At 42.4% G+C, this 23,240-nt stretch overlaps 1 protein-coding gene across 1 annotated transcript in view; it reads left to right on the top strand.

The window, feature by feature from the left end:
• The window catches only part of ACVR1 (activin A receptor type 1), a 70,779-nt gene that overhangs the window by 30,898 nt on the left and 16,641 nt on the right, over nucleotides 1-23,240 (top strand). The window contains exons 2-5 of the mRNA XM_033165291.1: nucleotides 4,613-4,686; nucleotides 16,470-16,733; nucleotides 18,418-18,635; nucleotides 21,538-21,637. Coding sequence (XP_033021182.1) covers nucleotides 4,613-4,686; nucleotides 16,470-16,733; nucleotides 18,418-18,635; nucleotides 21,538-21,637 — 656 coding nt within the window. The remainder of the gene's footprint in view (nucleotides 1-4,612; nucleotides 4,687-16,469; nucleotides 16,734-18,417; nucleotides 18,636-21,537; nucleotides 21,638-23,240) is intronic.

Below are 23,240 nucleotides of genomic sequence, written 5' to 3'. Positions count from 1 at the left end.
TGTGAGCACAACTCTGTTTCTATTAACAGAATCTTTTGTCAGAATCGAAGCCAGTATTTCAGAGACTTACAAAAGTGTTTGATATAAAGTGGTCTGTAAGGGCCCCCCCCCCCATGTGTGTAAAAAACTAGTTTTGATTAAGAGGCCATAGCAAGGTAGAGGGGGGAAATTGAATGTGTGCATTCAAGATAGTGGGGTTTTATTGGACTGCTTGGAAGTCTCTCCTGCGAGGGGGTGGGTGGGAATTGTACATACATATAACAGTCATGGCTACATTAAGATGGAAGTATTCATATTTAAATTCAAAAATGACAAGCAAGATAGGAAATCAAAGCTGGGGAAGTAAGCCTGTTGGTTAGAGTTGGGGCACCTCTACTGAGATACTATTAACTAGAGGTTCTGTCTATTATGAATAGAAAGCAGGACTGAAGGGCTCTCTCAAGCTTCAAGTCTTGGTTCATTGCCACCTCTTTTATCTCTTGGACCCCCTTCCTCTTCCCTCCTCCCCCAGCCTGCTGCAGAAGAAGGCTGCTCAATTAACTGATGTCCAGAGGGTTGTGTTTCTTCTCCAAATATCCATAATTCTAATCTCCTATTCCTTAACAATCATCCTTTCCGAGGGCTTCCTTTTTATCTAAGGGAAAAGTAGCGGCGGAACCTCACTTTTTTTGTCTGAAATTCTTGGCATCTCTTTGCGTGCAGTTGGGGTGTGTGTGTGTGTGTGTGTTTAAAATCAATAGGCTTTCTTTCAAGGTTTATTTTTAACCAGCTTGAATTAACAGTCATAACAGCAGATCCTGCCTTCTCTGAGCAAAATGGCAGCCAGGAAGAGATCTTGACACCCCTTCCAAAAGTTTCTTGGTGGGCTGTCAACTGCCTAGGCAGCATGTTGGCTTGTTTTAGAGAACTTCATACAGTAGAAAGGAGCTGGACTCTCTCTTTTTTAAAAACAAGCGTTTTAGTTTATCTTTGTTTTCTTTGGAACTATGACAAGAAATGTTGTTGACCTTTTTTCAATTCTTGCTTAAACCATTTGTTCTGTTTAAAAGGATGTTTATTGATAAGACAAATAGTATTTTATTCCATATACCTGGGAAAAAGAATCTGAATTTCAGGCAAGCTGATATTGCAAATTCCTCCTTATTCTTTTTGTTGCTGTTCTTACGAAATCTGTGCAGCAACTCAACAATGAAAGCTGTGTTGATAATTTATCCAGGTGCATAAAAACCACCATTAGTTAGTATTTATTAGCCTGGTTCACCCTGCACAGTAAGCTAAACTATGGTTTACCAGTACCATGCAGTTTTGGTGGCTTCCAGATATGAGTTTCCACTCCTTTTGTTCCTCCCTTGACCTTTTAGCTTGGTGCAGAGTGGCAACTAGGTATGGTTTGGCTTAGTGTGTTCTCCAAATCCAGGATTGTGGTTAGGCTCTTCAGTGTTAGAAATTTAGATATATAAGCTAGGTGCCAAATGGCACCCTAAACCTAGGTTACGGTTGCCACACCAAAATGGCTATTTGCCAGGGGGTTGGGCTAGATCAGTGTTTTTCAACCTTTTTTGGGCAAAGGCACACTTGTTTCATGAAAAAAATCACGAGGCACACCACCATTAGAAAATGTTAAAAAAATTAACTCTGTGCCTATATTGACTGTATATAAAGTAATTTTCCCACGGCACACCAGGCAACATCTCGCGGCACACTAGTGTGCCGTGGAACAGTGGTTGAAAAACACTGGGCTAGATGACTCAGAGTAGCCCCAATGATAATCAGTGGACTTAAGTCTATTCATTTTAGTGTGCCTACTCTGAGTATGATTGACATGGGATATTACCCATTGTGTCTTAGCTGGTAATTATTTGTGCAGCATTTGAAGGAACAGTATTTAGACAGCATGTAGGCCAAAGCCTGGTTAGTTTTAGTTTTAAAGCGTCAAAAAAGTATTGCTAGATATCTAAAATGAAAACAAGGCTCTCTTTCACAAAGGAATTTGCATGAGTTTTGCTATATCAGTTGGTCTTGCACTGAAATCCCTCATATCTCCTTGGACTCCATATTTTGTGTGTAGTCTTTCTAATACTAATAATTAATATATTACTATGATTTTAAATAGTTGCTTAAAAGGTATATTGTACAGCATATGGATGGCATGCCTGATCATGGCTCATAATCATGCATCTTTTAACCAAAGAGGTTATATCTCTCGCTTGCTTGCTTGCCTTTTGGATGGATCCCCTATTTAACTTCGCAATCAGGTGGGCAATTTGGTGCATGCTGTAATTTTTTCAATACTTTCTTCACCAATTCGTGCTTAGAAAACTGAATGAAGTCTGGAACCACTTTTACATGGTGGTGTTCTTTCTGGGATGTGACCTTCGGAGAACACTCAAATCTAATCGCCATCTTCTGGAGTTCATTAAAAAAAATTGTTTGTTTATTTGAAGGCTCAGGTTCTTGGGAACTGCTCTCTGTGGAGAGAGAGGAGGAAACAAATAGCAAATTCATTTCTGACTTGATGTTACAGGAGGGAGGGGAAGATACAAGAACTACTGTGAACAGAGAAAACTGTCTTATGCTGTATATTGGTACATTTAGTTCACAACACTTTTTATGCAGACTGGCAGAACTCTCCAGAGTATCAAACAAGGGTCAATGCCAGGTCTTTTGGGGTTCTCAACCTGCAACCTTTCGCATGCAAACCACGCCCTTTGTCACAGAGCTAAGGTCTTTACCTGAAAATAGAAAGTGGGAGGGCTCTGTTCTTGTTTGTTTCATTCTTGAATGTTGTGAGAACAGAGGAGAGGTAGGTTTTTGGTTTTTTTTAAAGTAAACTATGTTTGAATTGTGGGGGGAGTATGGATTTGGGATGGGAGCTAATTTAAGGCCTTTCTGCCCTTGTGCTATAAAAACACTTAAACCGCTGCTACTGGGGTATTTTTATAGTTGGGACATCTGTGGCTTTGTGAAGTAATTACACAGTGACTTGTGGGTGGGTTGTGAAGGTGAGTGGGACTTGTTCACGATGGATGCAGTTTTGCCATCTTCCTTGCCAAGCCCCCTTCCACTCCTCCCCTTGAGGTTCTATGCAGTGCTGTCACACAAGCAATTGGGGGAAGCGCAGCAGCTAATGCAAACAGCATCAATTTGCTCTTATCCCGCCAGTGGTTTTCCAGTGCTGACAGAGATGTGCACACATTTGTCGAGCTTCTCAGGTAGAGATATAATAATTTATTATTGTGCATCAGTAAAAAAAGAAGGCACAATGGCTCTCAGCCCATTTTATGAGAAATGAGAGAGAGCACTTTTCTCAGTCTGGATTGTAATCTGCCAGTGACTACAGTGGTGAGTGGGTTAGACCACTAGTGAGAAAGGGGGGAAGAGCCAGGGCCTGTCCAATTCAGAGCTCACCGACTTGCCTCTTAGAAATTGTGTCTGATAGATATTGCTAGCTCTCATAGTTTTTGGTGGCATCCTTCCCCAGAGGCTACTGGTGCAGCAACTCACGAAAGTCAAACTTGTTTGGAACTGCTTTTGTGGAATGACATCTCTGACAGATATGGATTCCTCTATTCTCCCACTTTTTAACTTTCTAGGTGTTGTTGGGCTACAAGTCCCATCACTCTCAGACAGTATTGACTGATGGTTAGGGATTATGGGAATTGTAGTCCAACAACAGTCCTTTTTATTGATATTCTGGGTTGGCAAGCTGATCACCTCAAGCAATACCAGACATTTCGTTTGGAGCCCTATTAATACATGCTTGTGTTACTGAAAACCCCTTTCTAGAACTTCAATTAGCACTCTGAAAAGTTAGGCTAAACGGTTGGTGGCATATGATTCCCCTTTGATACCCATCCTAGAGCATAAATATCTCAAACATTTGGCTAAATATTGCCAATATTTAAAGGCATTTATAGACTGCACGGTTTATACAATAATAGTGGGCCTCTCACGTAGAAGCAGATACTGGGCACGCTGCAACTTTCCTGGTTTTCTTCAAATTAGATACTTCACCAGTTGAGATAGCAGGCTAAGTTGGCTGGATTGTCTATAAAAGGCTGGCTGACCAAAATGTTATCAGAAAGATTACCGGTAACTTAACAGAATCAGGCAGTTAGTGAAAAAAGTAAAGAAGACGAATCTGTTGCAATATGATGGCCTTTTACTTATGTAAACAAGGATGGACATTTACTGCAACCTACAATGAGTCAGGTTACATTGCGTAGGGCATATCTAAATGGCTTGCATACTGTTTACGAACATTTGCTTTTATTGGGACATACTCTCTGGATTCTATTCTGAATCACTGAGCATTTGCTCAGATATTCTGGTGATATGAACTTTTGTAATACCACTCCATACACACGTAGCTTTTCGGTTCTGGAAGAAGCATTTTTATTTTTATTTTGCTCTTGCAGAATCCACCCTCTTCCAAAGGCTCTTGAAGTCTTTCTTAAGAGATCATTGTTGAAAAGAGTTGGGGTCTTGCTAAACCCAACAAGTGGCAATTGATGCTCAAGCAGTTGGCAGTGTTAATCTTAGGTATGCAGTTGGGTCAATTAGTTCTCTCTTTATTTTTAAAGCAATAATCCTTTTTTTCCCTTTCCCCTAGGTCTACAATGATAAATGGACTTCTGATTATTCCTGTTCTAGTAATGGTGTCTTTTCCTTCACCCAGCATGGAAGGTAAGTTATGAGGGGGGTAGAAAACCCAAGTTTGTTATTTTAGTGCCTGACGAGTCACAGAAGGACTGTGGCTGCCCAACAGTCACAGGGAGCAGATGCCAAGTTTTTGCATACATTCTTGTGTGGGGCAATCAAGAAGCCAAGCTGTTGGGATGAAAAGTGCAAATATGGAGCAAGGAAGCCAGAAACTACAGGGTTTTTGTGTGTGTTGTAAATTTTGGAGTACAGTAGTGGGTACCATAAATTTGGAGAGGGAATAGAGGACAAAGAGTGTTTTCCTCCCTCTGTCATATTCACTCTACCACCCAAGTACTTTTCTTCTTCTGAGGCACACTTGCTGTCTCCTGAGTGTGAATATGTGTGAGGGAAGGAACAGAAAGTTCTTACAAGGATAGGGGCTGCACACTTGCTTGCTTTACTCACCTCCCTCCCCCCAAATGAATCCCTTTAGACCAGTGTTTTTCAACCACTGTTCCGTGGCACACTAGTGTGCCGCGAGATGTTGCCTGGTGTGCCGTGGGAAAATTACTTTATATATAGTCAATATAGGCACAGAGTTAAATTTTTTAACATTTTCTAATGGTGGTGTGCCTCGTGATTTTTTCCATGAAACAAGTGTGCCTTTGCCCAAAAAAGGTTGAAAAACACTGCTTTAGACCACAGGTGGGTAACCTTTCTGGCTTCATGGGCCAGATTTGACACCTATCAATCACATAATTTAATGATAATTATAAGAAATTATTATCTACCCTTTACCGGACTCTCCTATACCACCACCCTCACGTTAAAAGTAGCAAGGTACCAGCATTAAAGCTAATAAGAGAACATCTGTTGGTTGCCTTTATATATTTATGTAATGAGTCTCATTAGATGGCAGAATAATGTATTGTGAAAAATACTTGGTTGACATAATCTGCACTAGCAAAAAATATTAATTCAAAGCCCCTCTAGAGTATCTCTGTCTATGCATTATAAATCTTGGGCAAATGCTTACTCTTCTACCCTATCCTGGCCCATGCTCCAGTTTGATACTTCCTTATAGACTTCTCCCTTGTTCATATTTTGTTTCTCTTTCCATTGTTTGGTTCATTTTGTTCGTTTCATATAGAAGTGTGGGTGTGTTAATGTCAGATCCAAAGGGAAGAAAATGAAAATGAAAACAAATTTATTTCCATAGTGGCTGCAAACTGTTGACAAGCCCACTTGGATAGCTGACAGTGTGTGGTTCCTCATTTATGTGGCACCAGAGTAAGATTATTCATTATGAACCTGTTGGTGAATCTCTTGCTGGGATGTACTAAGATTTCTGAATGAAATACATGTCTGCTTTTGCACCACTGCATACTGTAGGCTATGGTTTATTTGCCGATAGTCTTTCCTCTGGCTTCCATACAGTGTATATGCACAGTGAAATTCTGCTCTATGTGACACCACTGTCTGCTAAAGTCTCGTCAGCTTTTAGTTCCCTGCTGCTTCTCAATCTGTAAATTGTCTGACAGATGATTTTCTATTGTGTTTGTACTACTTCTTTTAATTCTTATGTTTACTGTATGCCACCCTGGAAGGGCTGTCTCAAAATATTTTAACTACATAAATGGTACTAACTTGAGTTAGTAGAAAGATGGATGGGTTTGGGTTTTGTTTCTTTTACACATGGACGTCCGCTAGTCTTTCCTAACTTTTTCTTCTTCTATCAGATAGGGAGGCTACAAAAAATGATTGCTGCTTCCTGAATCCATCTTTGATTTAGTAGGTTATATTATAGCATGATCTCCTCTACCTTCTACCACCAACTTTTTGCTTGATTCTATATTTGGAATTGGAAGATGCTGATAGGAAGGTTCAAAAGCTGCAGAGAAGAAGAAGATAGACTTATGGAGATTTCCTTCTTTCTGTGTGAAAGGAAAGTTAATCTCTGCTGCAAAACCTAAGGTCATGAGTATACACAGAACAGGACCTATTACTCTGGTGGTATTCCATGGCTTCCCCCAAATAATTTTGGGAGTTGTAGTTAAGGGTGCTGAGAGTTGTTAGAAGACTAGTATTCCCCTCCCAGAGCTACAATTCCCAGAGTTCCTTCTGAAGAGGAATTGCCTGTTAAACCACTCTGGAAATTATAGCTCTGAGAGAGGACATAGAATTACCACATATGGCCACATACAATTGTGTATGTTACCTCAGCAAAAGGAACTGCACACATTTCAGAAATAAAATGTTGGCTTAATAAAAAAAAATCAAATTGTTAACATTTTATGTATTTGTGGTTTAGCTACTTGGAAATTAAATACATTGCTGCTTAAAAAAAAACCCAGAGGGATAACCCTACCCATGTTCTAAATATTATTTTTAAAAGCGTATGGTGAATAATGTGTGCATGCAACATTGCTTTAAGAGAGCTGGTGAATTTAAAGATGAGTGGGATTATTCCCCTTTCTATTACTCTGCAGTTGGCCGTTCTAGTGTGATAGAACTTATCAAACAAAATGAGGGGATTGTAGCTGTGGACTCTTGAGTGCTGTTTCTGTAATGATTTTCCTGAAAGAGAACCATTTGGGGAGGAAGATGAGGTAATCCAACCTCGGTGTGCCTGTCTAGCTATATAAATAGATCACTGACACAACACCATTTTTTTTTCAGCTGTAAAACTGAGAGGAAAACATGTCCCAAAAACTGAAGCATTGAACACTTGGCCTGTCCTTAAAGTTAGGGGAGAAAGTAGGTGGAAAATGTGGATCAGCATGAGTCAAGCATCCCTTCCATGTTTTGTTTTTGTCTTGAGATGTTCAAAAAAATTTTGCATTGAGAGCTGCTTTCCTATCTCCCCTCCCTTTCAATTAGCGATAGGACTTATGCTTTGCCTGCAGACTTGCTTTGGTCAGAGGTGAACATACGGGCGAAAGTGTTTGAAAGTCCAAGAATGTCTAGTGGGACCCATTATGCAATCTTTTTGTTATCTGTATAGATTCTTCATGCTTGAAAAGCCAGGCATTACTTGACCTCGGTAAGAGGTACTATTCTGTGGATTAACAAAATCCAACTCAGCTCTTTAAAGCTTGGATCCTGAGTTGCTATTTGACTACAGCTCCCGTCAGCTCTGCCAGTACAGCCAGTGGCAAGGAATAGTCAAAGGGCAGAGAGACAAAAATCTTCATGAAATAATAATAATAATAATTATTATTATTATTATTATTATTATTATTATTATTATTATTATACCCCCGCCCCATCTGGTTGTTTTTCCCCAACTACTCTGGGTGTCTTACAGCACATAAAAAATTGTAAAACATTAGATATTAAAATTTCCCGATACAAGGTCGCCTTCAGATGTCTTCTAAAAGTCAGATGGTTGTTTATTTCCTTGACATCTGATGGGAGGGAGTTCCATAGGGCGGGCAGCACTATTGAGAAGGCCGTCTGTCATCTCCTTGACAAGATGTCAAGGAGCAACTTCAAGGGCAGTGCCAGGAAAACTATTTCAAAAGAGTGAACTGGTCACAATCATTAGGGGGAGATAAAGCATTTTAACACAAGTTAAAGCTATTCTTTAGTGATGGCCTGAATAAATTAGTTCGTATGTCTCAAGGTGCGAAGCTTGCTTTGCTTATAAGGTGCTGTGGAACTTTGAGCAACTCCTATGGGAAGGGAAAGCCCCAATTCTCCCCCCCCCCTCCAGATTCAACATATCTGCATTTGGTCCAGGAACTGGAATGGGGCCCTGCCTCCCGCCCACCCACCCACCGGTATTCTTATTGGTTAGGACCATGGCTACGCTTTTTATGGAGTCCATTCGAACTCTTAAGTGAAATATCTAGGACTTGTAGCATCCCAGGATGTACATAGCAATTGCTTTTGTGTGGAAGTGCCCTTATCAACTTCTTGGAAAACTAGCCTATTGAGGAGACTGCCCTGGCCTTGTCCTTTATCTCTTTCTTTCCTTTTCCAAGCAAGTAGATGTTTGTGTGGGTGTTTTCTAAGAAGTGCATTCTGTGCACAGGGAGGAAATTTATGTCTGTTGCCAACAGTGTTTTGAATAAACGGGGGGGGGGGGGTTAGTGGAACAATCCATGGCATTTTACAGGGGTCCCCCCCCCACACTTCCTTTGTTGACATCTTGTCCTTGGGCCTTGCAACATAACCATGGCCTATGTGCTCTTGCCTTGTTCATTTTCTTAAGTTATATCCTTCTATGACTGGGTTGTTGGACTTTCTTGTTCTCTTAGGGTGATATAACGAAGGGACCTCAAATATATTTATAGTGTACAGGAGCTCTTCTTAATTTACTCTTCTCCATGTAGGCACTTGTTTTACAGTGGTACCTCGCAAGACAAATGCCTCGCGCAACGAAAAATTCGCTAGACAAAGGGGTTTTGCGATTTTTAGGTGACTCGCAAAATGAGGCATTCGTCTTGCGCGGTACCACTGTAAGCCGAAGCGGGAACTTCTCAGGCCTTAGCCAATGCAGGGAGAAAGAAGCCAACGAAGTTTCCCTGGTGCCCCCCAAGCCAAGCCTGCCTCAGCCAGCCTTCCCCTCGCGGGGCTGTCGCAGGCACAGAGGCCCCTCCGCCCAGTTCTTCCGCGGAGTTGTCGGGCCCGCCTACCTTGGCGCAGGCCGGGGTCCTGCAGGACATTGTAGGCGCTGTAGTCGCTGACGCCACCGGGCGCACTAGGCGCCCCACTGCCTCCTTCGACCCGGTTACCAAAGCGACACTCTCACCGCCCTCCGCTCCACCGCCAGCCTGGCTCAGCGGCCGCGCCACTGCCGCAGGGCAGCCGGCAGAAGGACCCGCTCATGGCTGTGGGCTCACCGGAGGCTCCCTGCCCCGCCGCGAGGCTGGAGGAGGTGAAGAGAGTGGCGGCGGGAACCTGAAGCAGAGCGGCTCCTCCTCCTCGTCTTCGCCGGCTCTCGGAGGGAGTCTGCTTCCCCCTAAGGCACAGCTCCGCTGCCCCTCCCTCCCTCCAGCGGCGGCTGCTACCCCATAGGAACACATTAATTAAATTTCAATGCATTCCTATGGGAAACCGTGCTTCGCAAGACGAAATTTACGCAAGACGAAACGACTTGCGGAACGAATTAATTTCGTCTTGCGAAGTACCACTGTACCATACAGCCCTATTTGGTACATACCGTATTTTTCGCTCCATAGGACGCTCCGGACCATAGGGCGCACCTCATTTTTAGAGGAGAAAACCAGTGGATAAATATTTTTCTGGTTTTCCTCCTCTAAAACCCATGTGTTTTTTTTTGAGAATCAGCTCAAAGTTTTGCAGCTTTTTTTGCAAAGGGAAAAGCCCTGCTTTTTGAGGATCAGTTCAGATTTGTGCAGCTTTTGCAAAGGGGGAAAAGCATTGTTTACAAACCAGTAAGCACCAGTACAAACCAGTACAGACCAGTAAGCACCAGCAGGTAATAGGAAGCAAGAGGAAAGCAAACCAGTACAAACCAGTACAGACCAGTAAGCACCAGTACAAACCAGTACAGACCAGTAAGCACCAGCAGGTAATAGGAAGCAAGAGGAAAGCAAACCAGTACAAACCAGTAAGCACCAGCAGGTAATAGGAAGCAAGAGGAAAGCAAACCAGTACAAACCAGTAAGCACCAGTACAAACCAGTACAGACCAGTAAGCACCAGTACAAACCAGTATGCACCAGCAAGTAATAGGAAGCAAGAGGAAAGCAAACCAGTAAGCACCAGTACAAACCAGTACAGACCAGTAAGCACCAGCAAGTAATAGAAAGCAAGAGGAAAGCAAACCAGTACAAACCAGTAAGCACCAGTAGGTAATAGGAAGCAAGAAGAAAGCAAACCAGTAAGCACCAGCCAGTAATAGAAAGCAAGAGGAAAAGTAACAGAAAGCCTCAAATGGCTGAAAAACTCAATTTCCCATGATCCTCAGCCCTCCCAAAGGGCTGTGCAAGGGACATGGGCGGGACAGGAAGGGAGCTAGCTCCCTTATCTCCCTCCCCATCTCCTGCAATCAGCTGTTGAGCGGGTTCCTTTCAACACTCTCTTTCCCTCTTACAGGTGGGTAGCCGTGTTGGTCTGCCATAGTCAAAACAAAATCGAAAATTCTTTCTAGTAGCACCTTAGAGACCAACTGAGTTTGTTCCTGGTATATGAGCTTTCGTGTGCATGTATCTGAAGAAGTGTGCATGCACACGAAAGCTCATATACCAGGAACAAACTCAGTTGGTCTCTAAGGTGCTACTAGAAAGAATTTTCGATTTTGTTTTGACTATGGCAGACCAACACGGCTACCCACCTGTAACTGGAACTATGGAAGGCACCACATTGAGCCGCATGAAATGGAAGTCCATAAATCTCACTGTGTATCTGAAGAAGTGTGCATGCACACGAAAGCTCATATACCAGGAACAAACTCTTTCCCTCTTGTTAGCCTTTAGCTCTTTCTACAACAGAAAAAGCAGGATCTGCCTTTCCCCCCATGGCAATTTGGCTCCAGGGACCATGCATTCGCTCCATAAGACGCACAGACATTTCCCCCTACTTTTTAGGAGGAAAAAAGTGCGTCTTATGGAGCAAAAAATACGGTAGTCTACTTGGTTACATCCATGCCATACATGTAAAACACTATTATACCACAGTAATGGATAACCCTGGGAACTATAGTTTGTTAAGGCTACCAGAAGCCTAACCTCTGTGCTGCCAGCAGAATTGGAACTACCTTTCCCAGGTTTCTCAATGAATATTACACATTACACCTTGGTGCCGATGTAGTATATGTTGCTGTTGTTGATGCTGCTGCTTGTCTGGTCTTTGACCACAATAAAGATTGATGGGCTGTCCATGAATATTAAAGTGATATGATAGTGCTTTAAATGTGTGGGGTGGTCCTTTCCTTCCCTCCTTTTTATTTTTTAAAGAACACCTGGTCTTCAACATGGTGGCAGGAAACTGTAAAGGCTACTGGTTTTCCACTTGTGATTTTCATGCCACTACTCTTTGGAATGCAGTAACTCAAACAGCCACGTAACTTGTCTTGACCCAGCATCTGAACTAATAAATGCCACACAAAATTACACAGTGGGCATTGCAAGGCCCTATTACCCTAGCAGTTATGCTATGACACAGCTTGTAGCATTCACACACACTTTAAAAACTTATCCTTTTTGCTTACGTTCATTTTCTGTCTTGGCGCACACTCTTGTTTTTCCTGTGTATTTACTGAATGTGAAATGAGTTCCCAGTTAGGGAATAGTGACGAAGCAGAGTAGAAAGTCCTGCCTAATTTGGATTAGGCTTGTTCTACCCTTTTAATCTGTAAAAGAAGGATCTTCCAGTTGTGGTTGAACTTCACTGTCAAATAAATAGGGTTGGGGGGGGGGAGAAAAGAAGGTTCACCCTAAGGAATCAGAAATATTCTGTGGAAGTTCACATATGATTCTTTTTAATGTGGAAATTTGTTTCGTTACCAAGAGAAAATTGGCTTTGAAAGATCACATTGGTTCTCTTGTTTTGGCAGCTTTTGTGCACTTTTGGTCTGGATGGCTGGCCAAGGTGTTGAGGGCCAAGACCAAAGCTGGGGGGGGGGATGTCATTGTCTAATAGTTTGTTCTGGTTATGTTAAGATCATTGCCGTCAGTTCTTGCTTGTGAGCTTCCCATTTGGCATTGGATCGGCCATGAATGGCGAGCAGGATGCTGGGCTAAGAGAGGATATTGGTCTGATCTGGCAGGGCTCCTCTTACCATTGGTGAATGCATTTCCTATTCAGAAATTGTTATATCCTTGATAAAATGCAAAGTTATAATGGAGACCTGGATGGACAAAGCAGTTGTGCCCATCTCCCTTCCTGTGGCGCAGCAACCTCCTAAACCTGGGAGTGGGAAATGAGCGTGGTTGCAGTGGTCTGCTGTGATGCCATTCCCTCGCCTAGGAGTTCCACCCAGGAGCCACCTAATGGGTTTGCAGGAAGGAATTAGGTTTTTGGTGGTGTGCCACCACCATGCGTCCCAAAAGTCTCCTTGCCTGAGCATTGGCCAGTGGTTGCAGGTCTCAAGACAATGTTAGGAACAGTATTTTATAATAAACTGATGACTGTAGCTCAATCTCTCCCAAATGAATAATCTGTATTTAATGCATAAATGTTTGCAGTCCTGGGGTTGTTGATCCTTATCCTATCCACCACTGCATTCAGACACCAATCCAGATCTAATGGTTAGAAGTTGTTAGATGGCCAGAATTTTCTATGGATAGATCAGACCCATTCTCCCCCCCCCCCCCCAATATCAATACCTGATCCATTACACATGAATTTCAGTTATCACGAAAAGACTTAGGTCATATGAATGCCTGAACTGTGTTCTAATTACTCCCCAACTTGAGATGGATATTCCAATTTGTGTATTGAAATGGGGTGTGGGGGGTGCCTTTCTCTAGATGAAAAGTGTTTTGGAATGATTAGTTGGTGGTAGAACTGCCGTTAAAGAAAACAACAACAGCCCATTGGAATTACAGGCTGTATACTCGAAAATAAAACCTGTGCTGGAGCTGAAAACCAGAGTCCATGCTGTGAATTATTTTTAGATGCTGCTTTGTGCAATTAGCTTTGTTTTGCTTAGTGACCATATGCTATTTTCCCCCTCCTGTTTAAGCCAGTATGGCTGCTATTAAAGCTAGATTGAAAGAAAGAAAGAAAGAAATTGTTTTGCTTTGCTAACAAGACAAGTTGACTTGAATGGCTTTCCTTTCACCATTTCCAGAGGATGCTCAATCATTTTCTTATATAAAAATATAATTGTGCTAAATATCTGTTTTGCTTCCAACAATATTCTCAATGTTTTCCAAATGTGATATATGTGTCTCTGTGTTTTTAAAAAACTTACCAAAAAATATAGTAGGCTAGTTATGTGCCATGGTTGGTGTGGCAACTGATCTTGTGAGGTAATTGAACAGTCGCTGAAAAAAATTAACAGCTGCAGCTTTAGGGCATAATCCTGGAGATCCTTTTGGCTAAGAGACTGTATCATGGATGGGGGCACCTTGTGGCCCTGCATATGATGCTGGATGTGCACTCCCAACTAGCAAGTGGCAAGTGATCAGGGATCATGGGAGTTGCAGTCCGACAGCACAAGGCCACTGATTCCACATCCCTGAGCTGTAGTGTTTGGTGGAAGCCCCGCTGTGCCACTGGACGTCAAGCTATGATGCCTACCTGGAAGATAACATGGTAGAACATGCCAGATACTGTGGCTGGAGGGGCCATTCTGCTGGTGACTGTATACCAGTAGAATGGCCAAAAGGGGATGGTGTCATGGGGAGCATGTGCTTCATCTTATATGTCTTCTATTCATGTTCGCACACAAACCTGTTGAAGGTGCAACCATACCTAGCATGTGCGCGCACACACACACACACACACACACACACCAAATGGTAAGACTAATGATTTAAAAGCAGCTGGTATGTCCTGGAAAGTTTAAGGGAACACTGTGTCCCTTTCAGGCAGCTTCATAAACTTTCCCAATGTGTACATATATTAGATCAGATTTAAAGCTATACATTAATGAATAAATACAAATAAGAGCTGGTTGAGAGTCCATAGGACTGCTAATGAATGAAAAGATCTGGCTGGTATGCAAAGGTGAGATTTGCGTTGAAAACTGATCAAAGCACACCTGGATATTGTTTTGCTTCTCTCTGTTCTGTGTGATTCTTAATTAATTTGTAATGAAGTCTGTACGTTTTTAAAAACAGTGACTCCTCAACCATACTCTATTTGAAAATCCACTTCTGCTAGATGTGTTTGGGCTGGTTGCTTGCATAAAAACTAGCAAACTTTGCTTTCCTCCTGAAATAGTTTTAAAAAATGATAAGATTTTGGTTTATCCTTTGGGTGGAAGTATTTGTTGTATACACATGCATTCTCTTGTGTAACAATTGACTGCTATTGCCTTTTTAGCCTGTTGCAAAAATCCCTGATAAGTGATAGATTGGCTGCTTTCCAGACTCTAGGATAGGCTTGAGCACTGCTTTCTCAGGAACATCTGGACGAGAAAGGAAGAGTGTAGAAACATAAAATCTGCTGTAGGCAGTGTGTTGTGCTGGCTGTTAGATTTTTGCACAAATAGCGTACTTCAGATGACGTTGAAAACCGCAGTTAAGGAAGGGAGTCTGAATTGACATACCACAGTTTGTGCGTGGATGGCAAACCGGTATCATAAACTATGGTTTGAAATTGGTTTCTAAACAATGCTTTCTGCTAAATATAGTTTGCATGTCATCTGAATTGACAAGATGTGTGGGATGCATTCTAGAGAATAGGCCTAATGTGATTGGGTAATTAGGTTTTACATCAGCAACGTTGACACCTTTATAGGATAGAGAGATTCTGAGTGGCTATGTATTATTTATTACTATTTAATGGGTTTCTAGCCTGCCATTTAGAGTGTATACTCTTCCAGAGAAGGTTACAACAAATCAATAAAATACTACATTAAAATTCAAGGGTGATATCCAATACTAGTCATACTGAGAGTGGACCCATTGAAATAAATGAGCTTAAGTTACTTAAATTCATTGATTCCATGGTGCCTATTCTGACTTAGTTGGATAACACCCCAAGGTTTTAAAATGGCAGTAAAAACAGTTAACATTAAAATGTCAGCCAATAGAACAGTTATTTTTAAATAGCCATAACAGCACCTCAGTGAAGCCAAAAAGTAGAATAAAAGAGTTTTCGGGACTCCTCCTTAACCTCGGTCCTGTGGGCCAATTTTGACCCCTCTAGGCTGTCCCAAGCTGGCCTGCAAGGCCATTTCTCACAAACTACAAGTAGCATCAGTTGGTAGGTGGGGTGAAATCTGGTTTTGGCTGGGTGTGCTGCTTCCCAGTCATAGTAGCAGAGTTTAACCCCCACCTCTCAACTGATTCAGGAAGGGGCTTGCTTTGGAATCCCTTGCTAAAACAAATGGGGGGGGAAACACCTTTGTTTTGGCAGCACCTTTCAAGATGCTTTGAAAGCTCAACTTTGGGACTTCAATGCACCTTGCATCTGATGTCATTGTGATGTCAAGTGATTGACAGTTAGGTGCCTCCACTCACCTGTCAGTTTTGGCTGCGAGGCCAATCCTGTAAGGGTGCTGCCCAGGGAGCCAGAAGGGTTTCTCATCCCTTCCCTAAAGTGTGGGGCCATGCATATTTCGTGGGGGGGGGGCATTTTAGAGATACAGAGGTCTTTTTTGGTTTGCTCAAAACTTTCCAGAGTGCACTTCCCAACTCTTGGAAGTTGTTAAAGAAGTTGATGTATTTGTAATCTTGGGAAATAAAGACTTTGTGACAATTTGTATTAGTTGCTGTTAAGCTCCATTCAGTTTTGTGTACAAATATCACCCATTGTGAAGAGACAACCCCACCCCCAAGTGTTTGATTTGCGCACCCAAAAGCATAAAGTCATCAGAATGCACCAGCCTTCTTTGTAGTGTGAAATGTTGATGAGCTTGCAGTTTCTTCTCATTCTCCTCCTAGTGGTGCATCAATAAAACTGCAGGCACATTTGCAAAGCTTAGCAGGGTCTGGTATGGTTTTAAATTGAATGGGGAACCACATGCCGTGATTCCTGAATTGCAGGGGGTTGGACTAGATGTCCCTCGGGGGTCCCTTTCAGTTCTATGATTCTACTCCTCTCTGAGGCGAGAATGAGCCAAATGTTGGCAGAGCCACTGAACCAAACGTAATTTTTATTTTTCTAAAAATCATAATGCATTTGTTACGTGTATAAGCCGCCTAATAAAATGGTGTTTTCCTTCCTTCTTCCCCCATGCAGATGAAGAGCATAAACCTACCTTGATTAACTACGATTGTGTGTGTGAAGGCACGTCATGTGTGAATGGCGACCGCTGCAGAGGCCACCAGTGCTTTGCCTCCTTGAGCATCAACAATGGCGCTAAAGTGTATCAGAAGGGCTGCTTCCAAGTCTATGAGCAAGGGAAAATGACATGCAAAACACCTCCCTCCCCTGATCAAGCGGTCGAATGCTGTCAGGGTAACCTGTGTAACATGAACATCACAGCACAGCTGCCGACAAAAGGTGAAAGTCTTATCCTTTGGCTTCCAGGAACAAATTTCATATTATTAGCAAAGTGTTTCTTATAATAAGCTCACTATCTTTCACTTGAGACCTATGATGTTATGGGATCTGTGGCCTTAGAACATGTGTGACATCTCTGGAAATGGAATACATGAAAGAGAAGAGAAGGGAAGGTTGGTCGTGGTTTGTGGAAGCATATTGACCAATAGTGGTGATTTAGAAAATTAATGACCTCAATCTCTGTGTGAGAGGCAAGTGTATAGGCCACTCCAGGCATTCCAGATAGGGGAAAGTGGGCATGTGAGGGGTGTGGCAGGAATTAGTGTTCTAGATCTGGCTTCCCAAGTTGGAGAGTTATTGAAGCAAGAAGCTCCTGTATCTGTGGGAGCTCTCCACACTGGAAAATCAGGGTTTTATAAAACACAGGGAGATTCCACAGATACAAAACTGCTCCCTACAGGAACCAGGAATAGCTTATACGTACAAAGAACAAACTTAAATCTAAAAACGGAAGATGAGATGGGAGTTGGTGGGATTATGAATGTAACAAACCAGGTGGGATACAAGTGTAAGGGCCCTTCCACACTTCCTATTCATAGTGGTATAGTTGCTACCACATAAGGTCCTTAAGGAGGTTCCACATTTTGTCATTTACTGGCGGGATGCATGTGATGGTATGTAAAGGGGTGTGACCACAACCCTGGAAAGGCCCTAAAAAAGAGGCACATTGTGAGGTACAAGTGGGACCATTGGGGTCCAATTGTTTGAGAAAAGCTTGGTAGGTTCAGACCTGGCCAGTGCCTGGATGGGTGATCGGTTGGAAACCATGTGAACTTCCATGATGTCAGAAAGGAGAATATAAATGTAAGAAAATAAACACATAATTAAAAATAAGGAATATGGAGTATTGTATTCTGTCAGAGCACAGGATGCAAGTATCCATGAAAGAGCTGGCCACACAAAGTTCAAGAGCTCCAGCTGGGTTCCCTTTTAACCTGATGGGTTGTTTTTAAGAGTCTACCAGATATTGGAGTTAACACCAGAGCTGGAAAGAAAGATTTCACACTTCTAGGTCAGTGTTTTTCAACCACTGTTCCGCGGCACACTAGTGTGCCGCGAGATGTTGCCTGGTGTGCCGTGGGAAAATTTGAAAAATTCGAATATCAGCTTTGTGTTCAGCCAAACAGACCCAGGTTGCGCACTGAATAAAGTATTTTATAATTTTTCATATTTCTGTTTACTTACTATTTCATAATAAAGTAATTATAAAATACTTTCTTTGTGTTTATTTGATTCCTATTCAAGAGAATTACTTTATATATAGTCAATATAGGCACAGAGTTAAATTTTTTAACATTTTCTAATGGTGGTGTGCCTCGTGATTTTTTTCATGAAACAAGTGTGCCCTTGCCCAAAAAAGGTTGAAAAACACTGTTCTAGGTTATAGCTTCTCATGTTTTTGATGGCCTGGTGCTGAGTCTCCCTCCTCCCCAAAGCTTTCTTCATCACACCGAGTCCTTATGAGACAGCTGAATTCTCAATTTAAATTGTGTGGGTTTTTTTTTTAAAATAAGGATTTACAGTAAATGTACAGAAGCGAGTGTCCTTTGATCTGTCTTTTCAAAATTCCCAGCATTTAAGATTTGACTTACCTTCTGTTCTTTCTTTTTGTTTGTGTGTGAAGGGCACCCACTTCAAGGCGAAGCTGTGGGTTACACCACGGAAACACTTATCATATTTGTCGTAGCATCACTTCTGGCGTTCCTGATATTTTCTGCAGTGATGATGCTGATCATCCGAAAAGTAAAACAGTACCATATGGAAAGGCTCAATTCAAGGGATCCAGAATATGGAACCATCGAGGGACTCATAGCATCAAACGTTGGTGACAGCACCCTGGCAGTAAGTAAATCTTGTCTGTTGTTATTCCCATGAAAGCATTCTGCTGTTTTTATTTTTTGATCAGACTGCCAAAAATGTTACTTGTGAAATATGAACACTACGCACAGTCTCCTTCTCCCAACTACCTTTTTATAAGCTTGCAGTAGGCATTGCCCACTCTCTTAAAAACTAAAATGTCATTAGGAGCTGGATTCTGTTCCCACCACCATCATCTGTGGATTTTTAATGCTCGCATAAGAAGATCCCTGCTGGCTCAAGACAAAACCCTGTCCAGCCCACTGTCCTGTTCTCACAGTGGCCAACCAGATACCTATGGGTATCCTGCAAGCAGGACCTGAGCGCACTCCCCATTTCTGATTCTCAGCAGAGAGGCATACTGCCTCTGACAGTGGAGATAGAACACATCCATCCTGGCTTAGTAGCCGTTGATAGCTTTGTTCTCCATCCAAGTGGGTGTCCTGTGGAAGTGAGTTCCATAGTTTAACTATGCGCTGTGTGAAGAAGTGCTTTCTTCTGTTTGGTCTGAAACGTTCAGCTTCACTGGGAGAATTAAGACACAGGGAGAAGTCTGATGTTTGAGCTCATTCATTCTTGTATGTCTTCTGGTGCTTTTATTAGAAGTGAGTTAATCACGATGTGCATGTGGCGTATTTATACAATTGATAGCATGAACACATATTGGTGTTGGCATGGCGCAAGGGCCTCAAGACTGCTGTACAGTGGTACCTCTACTTATGGACGTGATCTGTTCTGGGTTGCCATTCGCACCCTGAAAAGTAAGTACAGCGCTGCTTCTGTGCAATAGAGCGCTCATGTGCAAAGTGCGCAGGGCGCTTGTGCGCATGCGCGCGTGGCAAAACCCGGAAATATACACTTCTGGGTTTGCTGTGCTCGCAACCCAAAAATCCGCAACCTGAACCTAACGCAACTAGAGGTATGACTGTATATTTCGAAGGCAAGATCAGTAGGATATCCATCATTCTTTTGGCAAATGGTCTAAAACTGAACATATAAATTGTTTTGCTGCCACCTTGTGGTTATACCCGAGTGATTTAAAATGCATTTTTCAGTACAAGATTGTAGTAGAATATACAAATCCTTTTCCTGTTGAGTTAATGGCACTTGCTAATATATCTATATCAAAGGTGTGTTCACACACACACACACAATTTATTTATTTACAGATTTTGTTATTCTGAGTGGCTTTAAGAAAGGTTTTCTACTCAGTCCTTAAGTCTAAAACAGGAAGTTTCCAAGCAGTCAAATTTCAGTAACCTCTTTGGGCTTTAACAGTTGTAACCCCGTATATTTATTTTCAGAGGTAAGCTGTGTTGAGTTAAATGGGACTTATTCCTTGGTCACTGTGCGTAGGCATGTAGCCGTAAACAGTTGTATTTTGACTGCTCTATCAAACCCATTAAAAGTTCAGTATCTAAGGGTGACATTCCTTTTAGGGACTAATACACATATTTTTACTTAAGGGTGAGTCTAATAATAATAATAATGCAATTAATTATAATTATTAATTAAAGCAGTGCTTATTGAACCTCATATCTTTTTTATTTCCTTTTGATGAAGTCACCACTCTGAAATGCCTCAGTTCTAATAAACTAGTTATAAAAAGATGAGCTTCCCAACCAAGAAGGTACATCAGTCCGCCCCCACCTTCCCCCAGTGGCATATATTATATAAAACTCTGCGGAGTAGGAGCAGTTCTCCAAATTGGGTGATAAACTGCATTAAAACCTGAATAGACAGTTAGAAGGGGATTACATTTCAGTAATCTCTGCGTTAAGCCAGTCACAAAAGCTTTCAGGCATTACAATGAAGATTTGCATTACAATGAAGAAAAAACCCACTTGAGTAGGAGGAGGGGCAAGCAGGGGGTGAGTGTGTCAAGCTCTGCCCCTTCCTCCTCCTCCTCCACAGTTCCCATCACCTTCCAACATGTGGAAGGCAAAGGTCTGTGTTGGAGAACCTTGTGCATGTTCATAGAATCATGGAACTGTGGAATTGGAAGGGATCCTGCAGTCCAGTCCCCTGCAGTGCAGGAATGTTTTGCCCAATGTGGGCTCAAACCCACAACCCTGAGATTGAGAGCCTAATGCTGTACCGACAGAGTTATCCCAGTGGAGGCTTCTTGTGCATTTTTGAACCCAGGAAAACCTGTACTGAAGACTCCCTACTGCATACACTTTTTCTCTTAATAGTTGGTAATTGTGTTACTTGAACTCGTCATTGCAATGCCTGACGGGGGCTTCTATTAGCATGTGTCCACACAGCCTATATGTACTTTTCCCCCCAACACATGTATGGCTGCATATATATTTTCAGTAGCCCCTGGAGTTCAGCCTCTTACTAGTTTGGATGGTGGATGTCTTTTAAAAATATATATCAACTATACTATAACTGCAAAGTAATGTAGATTACTGTTTTGGAAGGTCTGGAATTATTAGCCTACCATTCCCTGGCAGGAAGAGTTCCCTTTTGTGGTGCAGAAAACCAGGGAGCAAATTGTAGATCCACCTAGTATCTGTCTGTGCATTTTTAAATTTGTGATTCCCCCCCCCCGAGTCACTCTGTGCTCTCTCACATTTGATCTGTAATTCGAGTTCCAAGCTGCTCTGTACAAACAAAACTATGTGCTCTCCACTCACTATGAAAACAACTATAGCCCCCCGCCCCACCCCCTTTGGGCCAAAGTGGATGCAATTTACAGGTACAGAGGCCATTGCAGAGTGGATTAAGCCTTCCAAACGGCAGACAAATAGGTCCCTAAATGTGATGTAAATGGAAGAAAAATGCCTTCAATAGATGAATTGAAGGGAGGGAGGTGGCAGAATGCCAACTTCTGTTCCGTTTGAATTCTAGTTCCAAATATGTGGTCTTATTTTTTACACAGGACTTGTTGGACCATACCTGTACATCGGGGAGTGGCTCTGGCCTTCCTTTCCTGGTACAAAGAACGGTGGCTCGGCAGATTACGCTGTTGGAGTGTGTGGGTTAGTAGTCTCATTCTACCAGGGGCAGGGCCCCGAGGATTCCTCTGTGTGTATGTATGAGTGCGTGCTATGGAGAAGGATGCGATCCTGTACACATCTACCTGGAATTAAGTCCCATTAAACTCAAAAAGGGTTTATTTCTGAATAGAGACGTATAGGATTGCGCTGTAAAAAAAACCCAGTGTGTCCGTTTTTCAAAGAGAAAGCAAATGGTTAAGCGGCTAGTCTGTATTGAGTCGCGAGTGGAATCTTTGGATAGGAAGTCCTTCTGTGTAACGCCAAGAGCCTCAAAGGTGTCGTGTGTCCCGTTACCCTGGATTACACCTGTTGCTGATGAACGTGTGCCAAAGGCGAGGTAAAGAAACAAGAGACCAGCGTCAGTTGTGTGTGGCTGCCAAGGAGAGCAGGTGGCACTGTGTTGAATTAAGCTTATTTTAGGCTGCTTGGGTTGAACCGAGGGTCCCCAGTGTGCGGCTCACGTACTGCTCCCTTCTACTGTGTCGCCCTCATTTACCAGGTACACCAGTGCATTATTACTGTTGTTATGTCTTTTACTCACTACGTGGCAAACAGGCAACACTCTTTTCATGTGTAAATCAGTGAGCAAGTCTCCCCTGCTCAGTGGTAGAGTGTGTACTGTGCATGCATATGCCCACAGTTTCCAATCTTTGGCCTCACAGTTGAATTATTTTCAGTAAAAGGGCTGGGGGTGGGTGGGAGCTCCACTTGGTAAACTGCTGGAGAGTAGGCAGTAATGGCAAGAATATAAGGCATATGAGATTCAAGTTCCAAAAACAGCCGCACAGTTAACACGCACCTGAATCCGTTCTTAGAATCTTCAAAGTTCCTATGGCGGGGTATTGGTGGAGCTGACAACAGCATTCCCAGTACTCCAGGCCTTTGGTAACTGCTGGTGCCTGCTTGCTAAAATAGAAAGATATGGGAAGTACAGCCAGGGATTTGTTTATTTCAGATATTTCTTAGCTAGCTGTCAAGCCTATAGCTTCCCCAAAGCTGTTTCCGTTAATAACAAATGCAGAGTTTTGTTAAACAAACACGGAAACATAAAAATTGCAACGGTACAGCTGGTTTAAATGTACTGTATACAATCAACACCTGTAAGAAAAACAAAACACCCAATCAGCTCTTCTAAAATGAAGCATTTCATTAAAAGCCAAGGAAAACAATTTGGTATTTAAAAAAAACAAAACTTTCTGTAAAGCTCTGAACCAAAGGAGTCAGCCATATAGCCCTTGGGAGGAAATTGCACAGAAGAGGAGCCACCATGAAAACGGCCTAAATTGATCTTGGAGCCAGGTGCCTCTGAAATTGGTCTTAAAACTTCCAGCTCACAGCAACCAGAGTGCAACACTCTCTCTAGGATTTAATATTCCTCGTCCAGACCCAGTGTAATCCTATGTATTATGCTAGAGATGGGGAAACTTCCATAAGCAGGTGATAGGGATGGTGACGTTATTGGTAATATTTGGCCAGAGTCCTTGCTGTGTTTCCTCCCCACCCAACTACATCCTGAAGTGAGAATCTCTTCCCTTGGAGCCTGAGCACCATGAACGGTTTGTTTTTAAAGTGCCTTAAAATGTTG

Source organism: Lacerta agilis, chromosome 1 (assembly GCF_009819535.1).
Source record: "Lacerta agilis isolate rLacAgi1 chromosome 1, rLacAgi1.pri, whole genome shotgun sequence".
In the NCBI taxonomy this organism is placed as follows: Eukaryota; Metazoa; Chordata; class Lepidosauria; order Squamata; family Lacertidae; genus Lacerta; species Lacerta agilis.
Note: the sequence above shows the minus strand (reverse complement) of the source record. Positions and strands in the feature narration are given on the sequence as shown.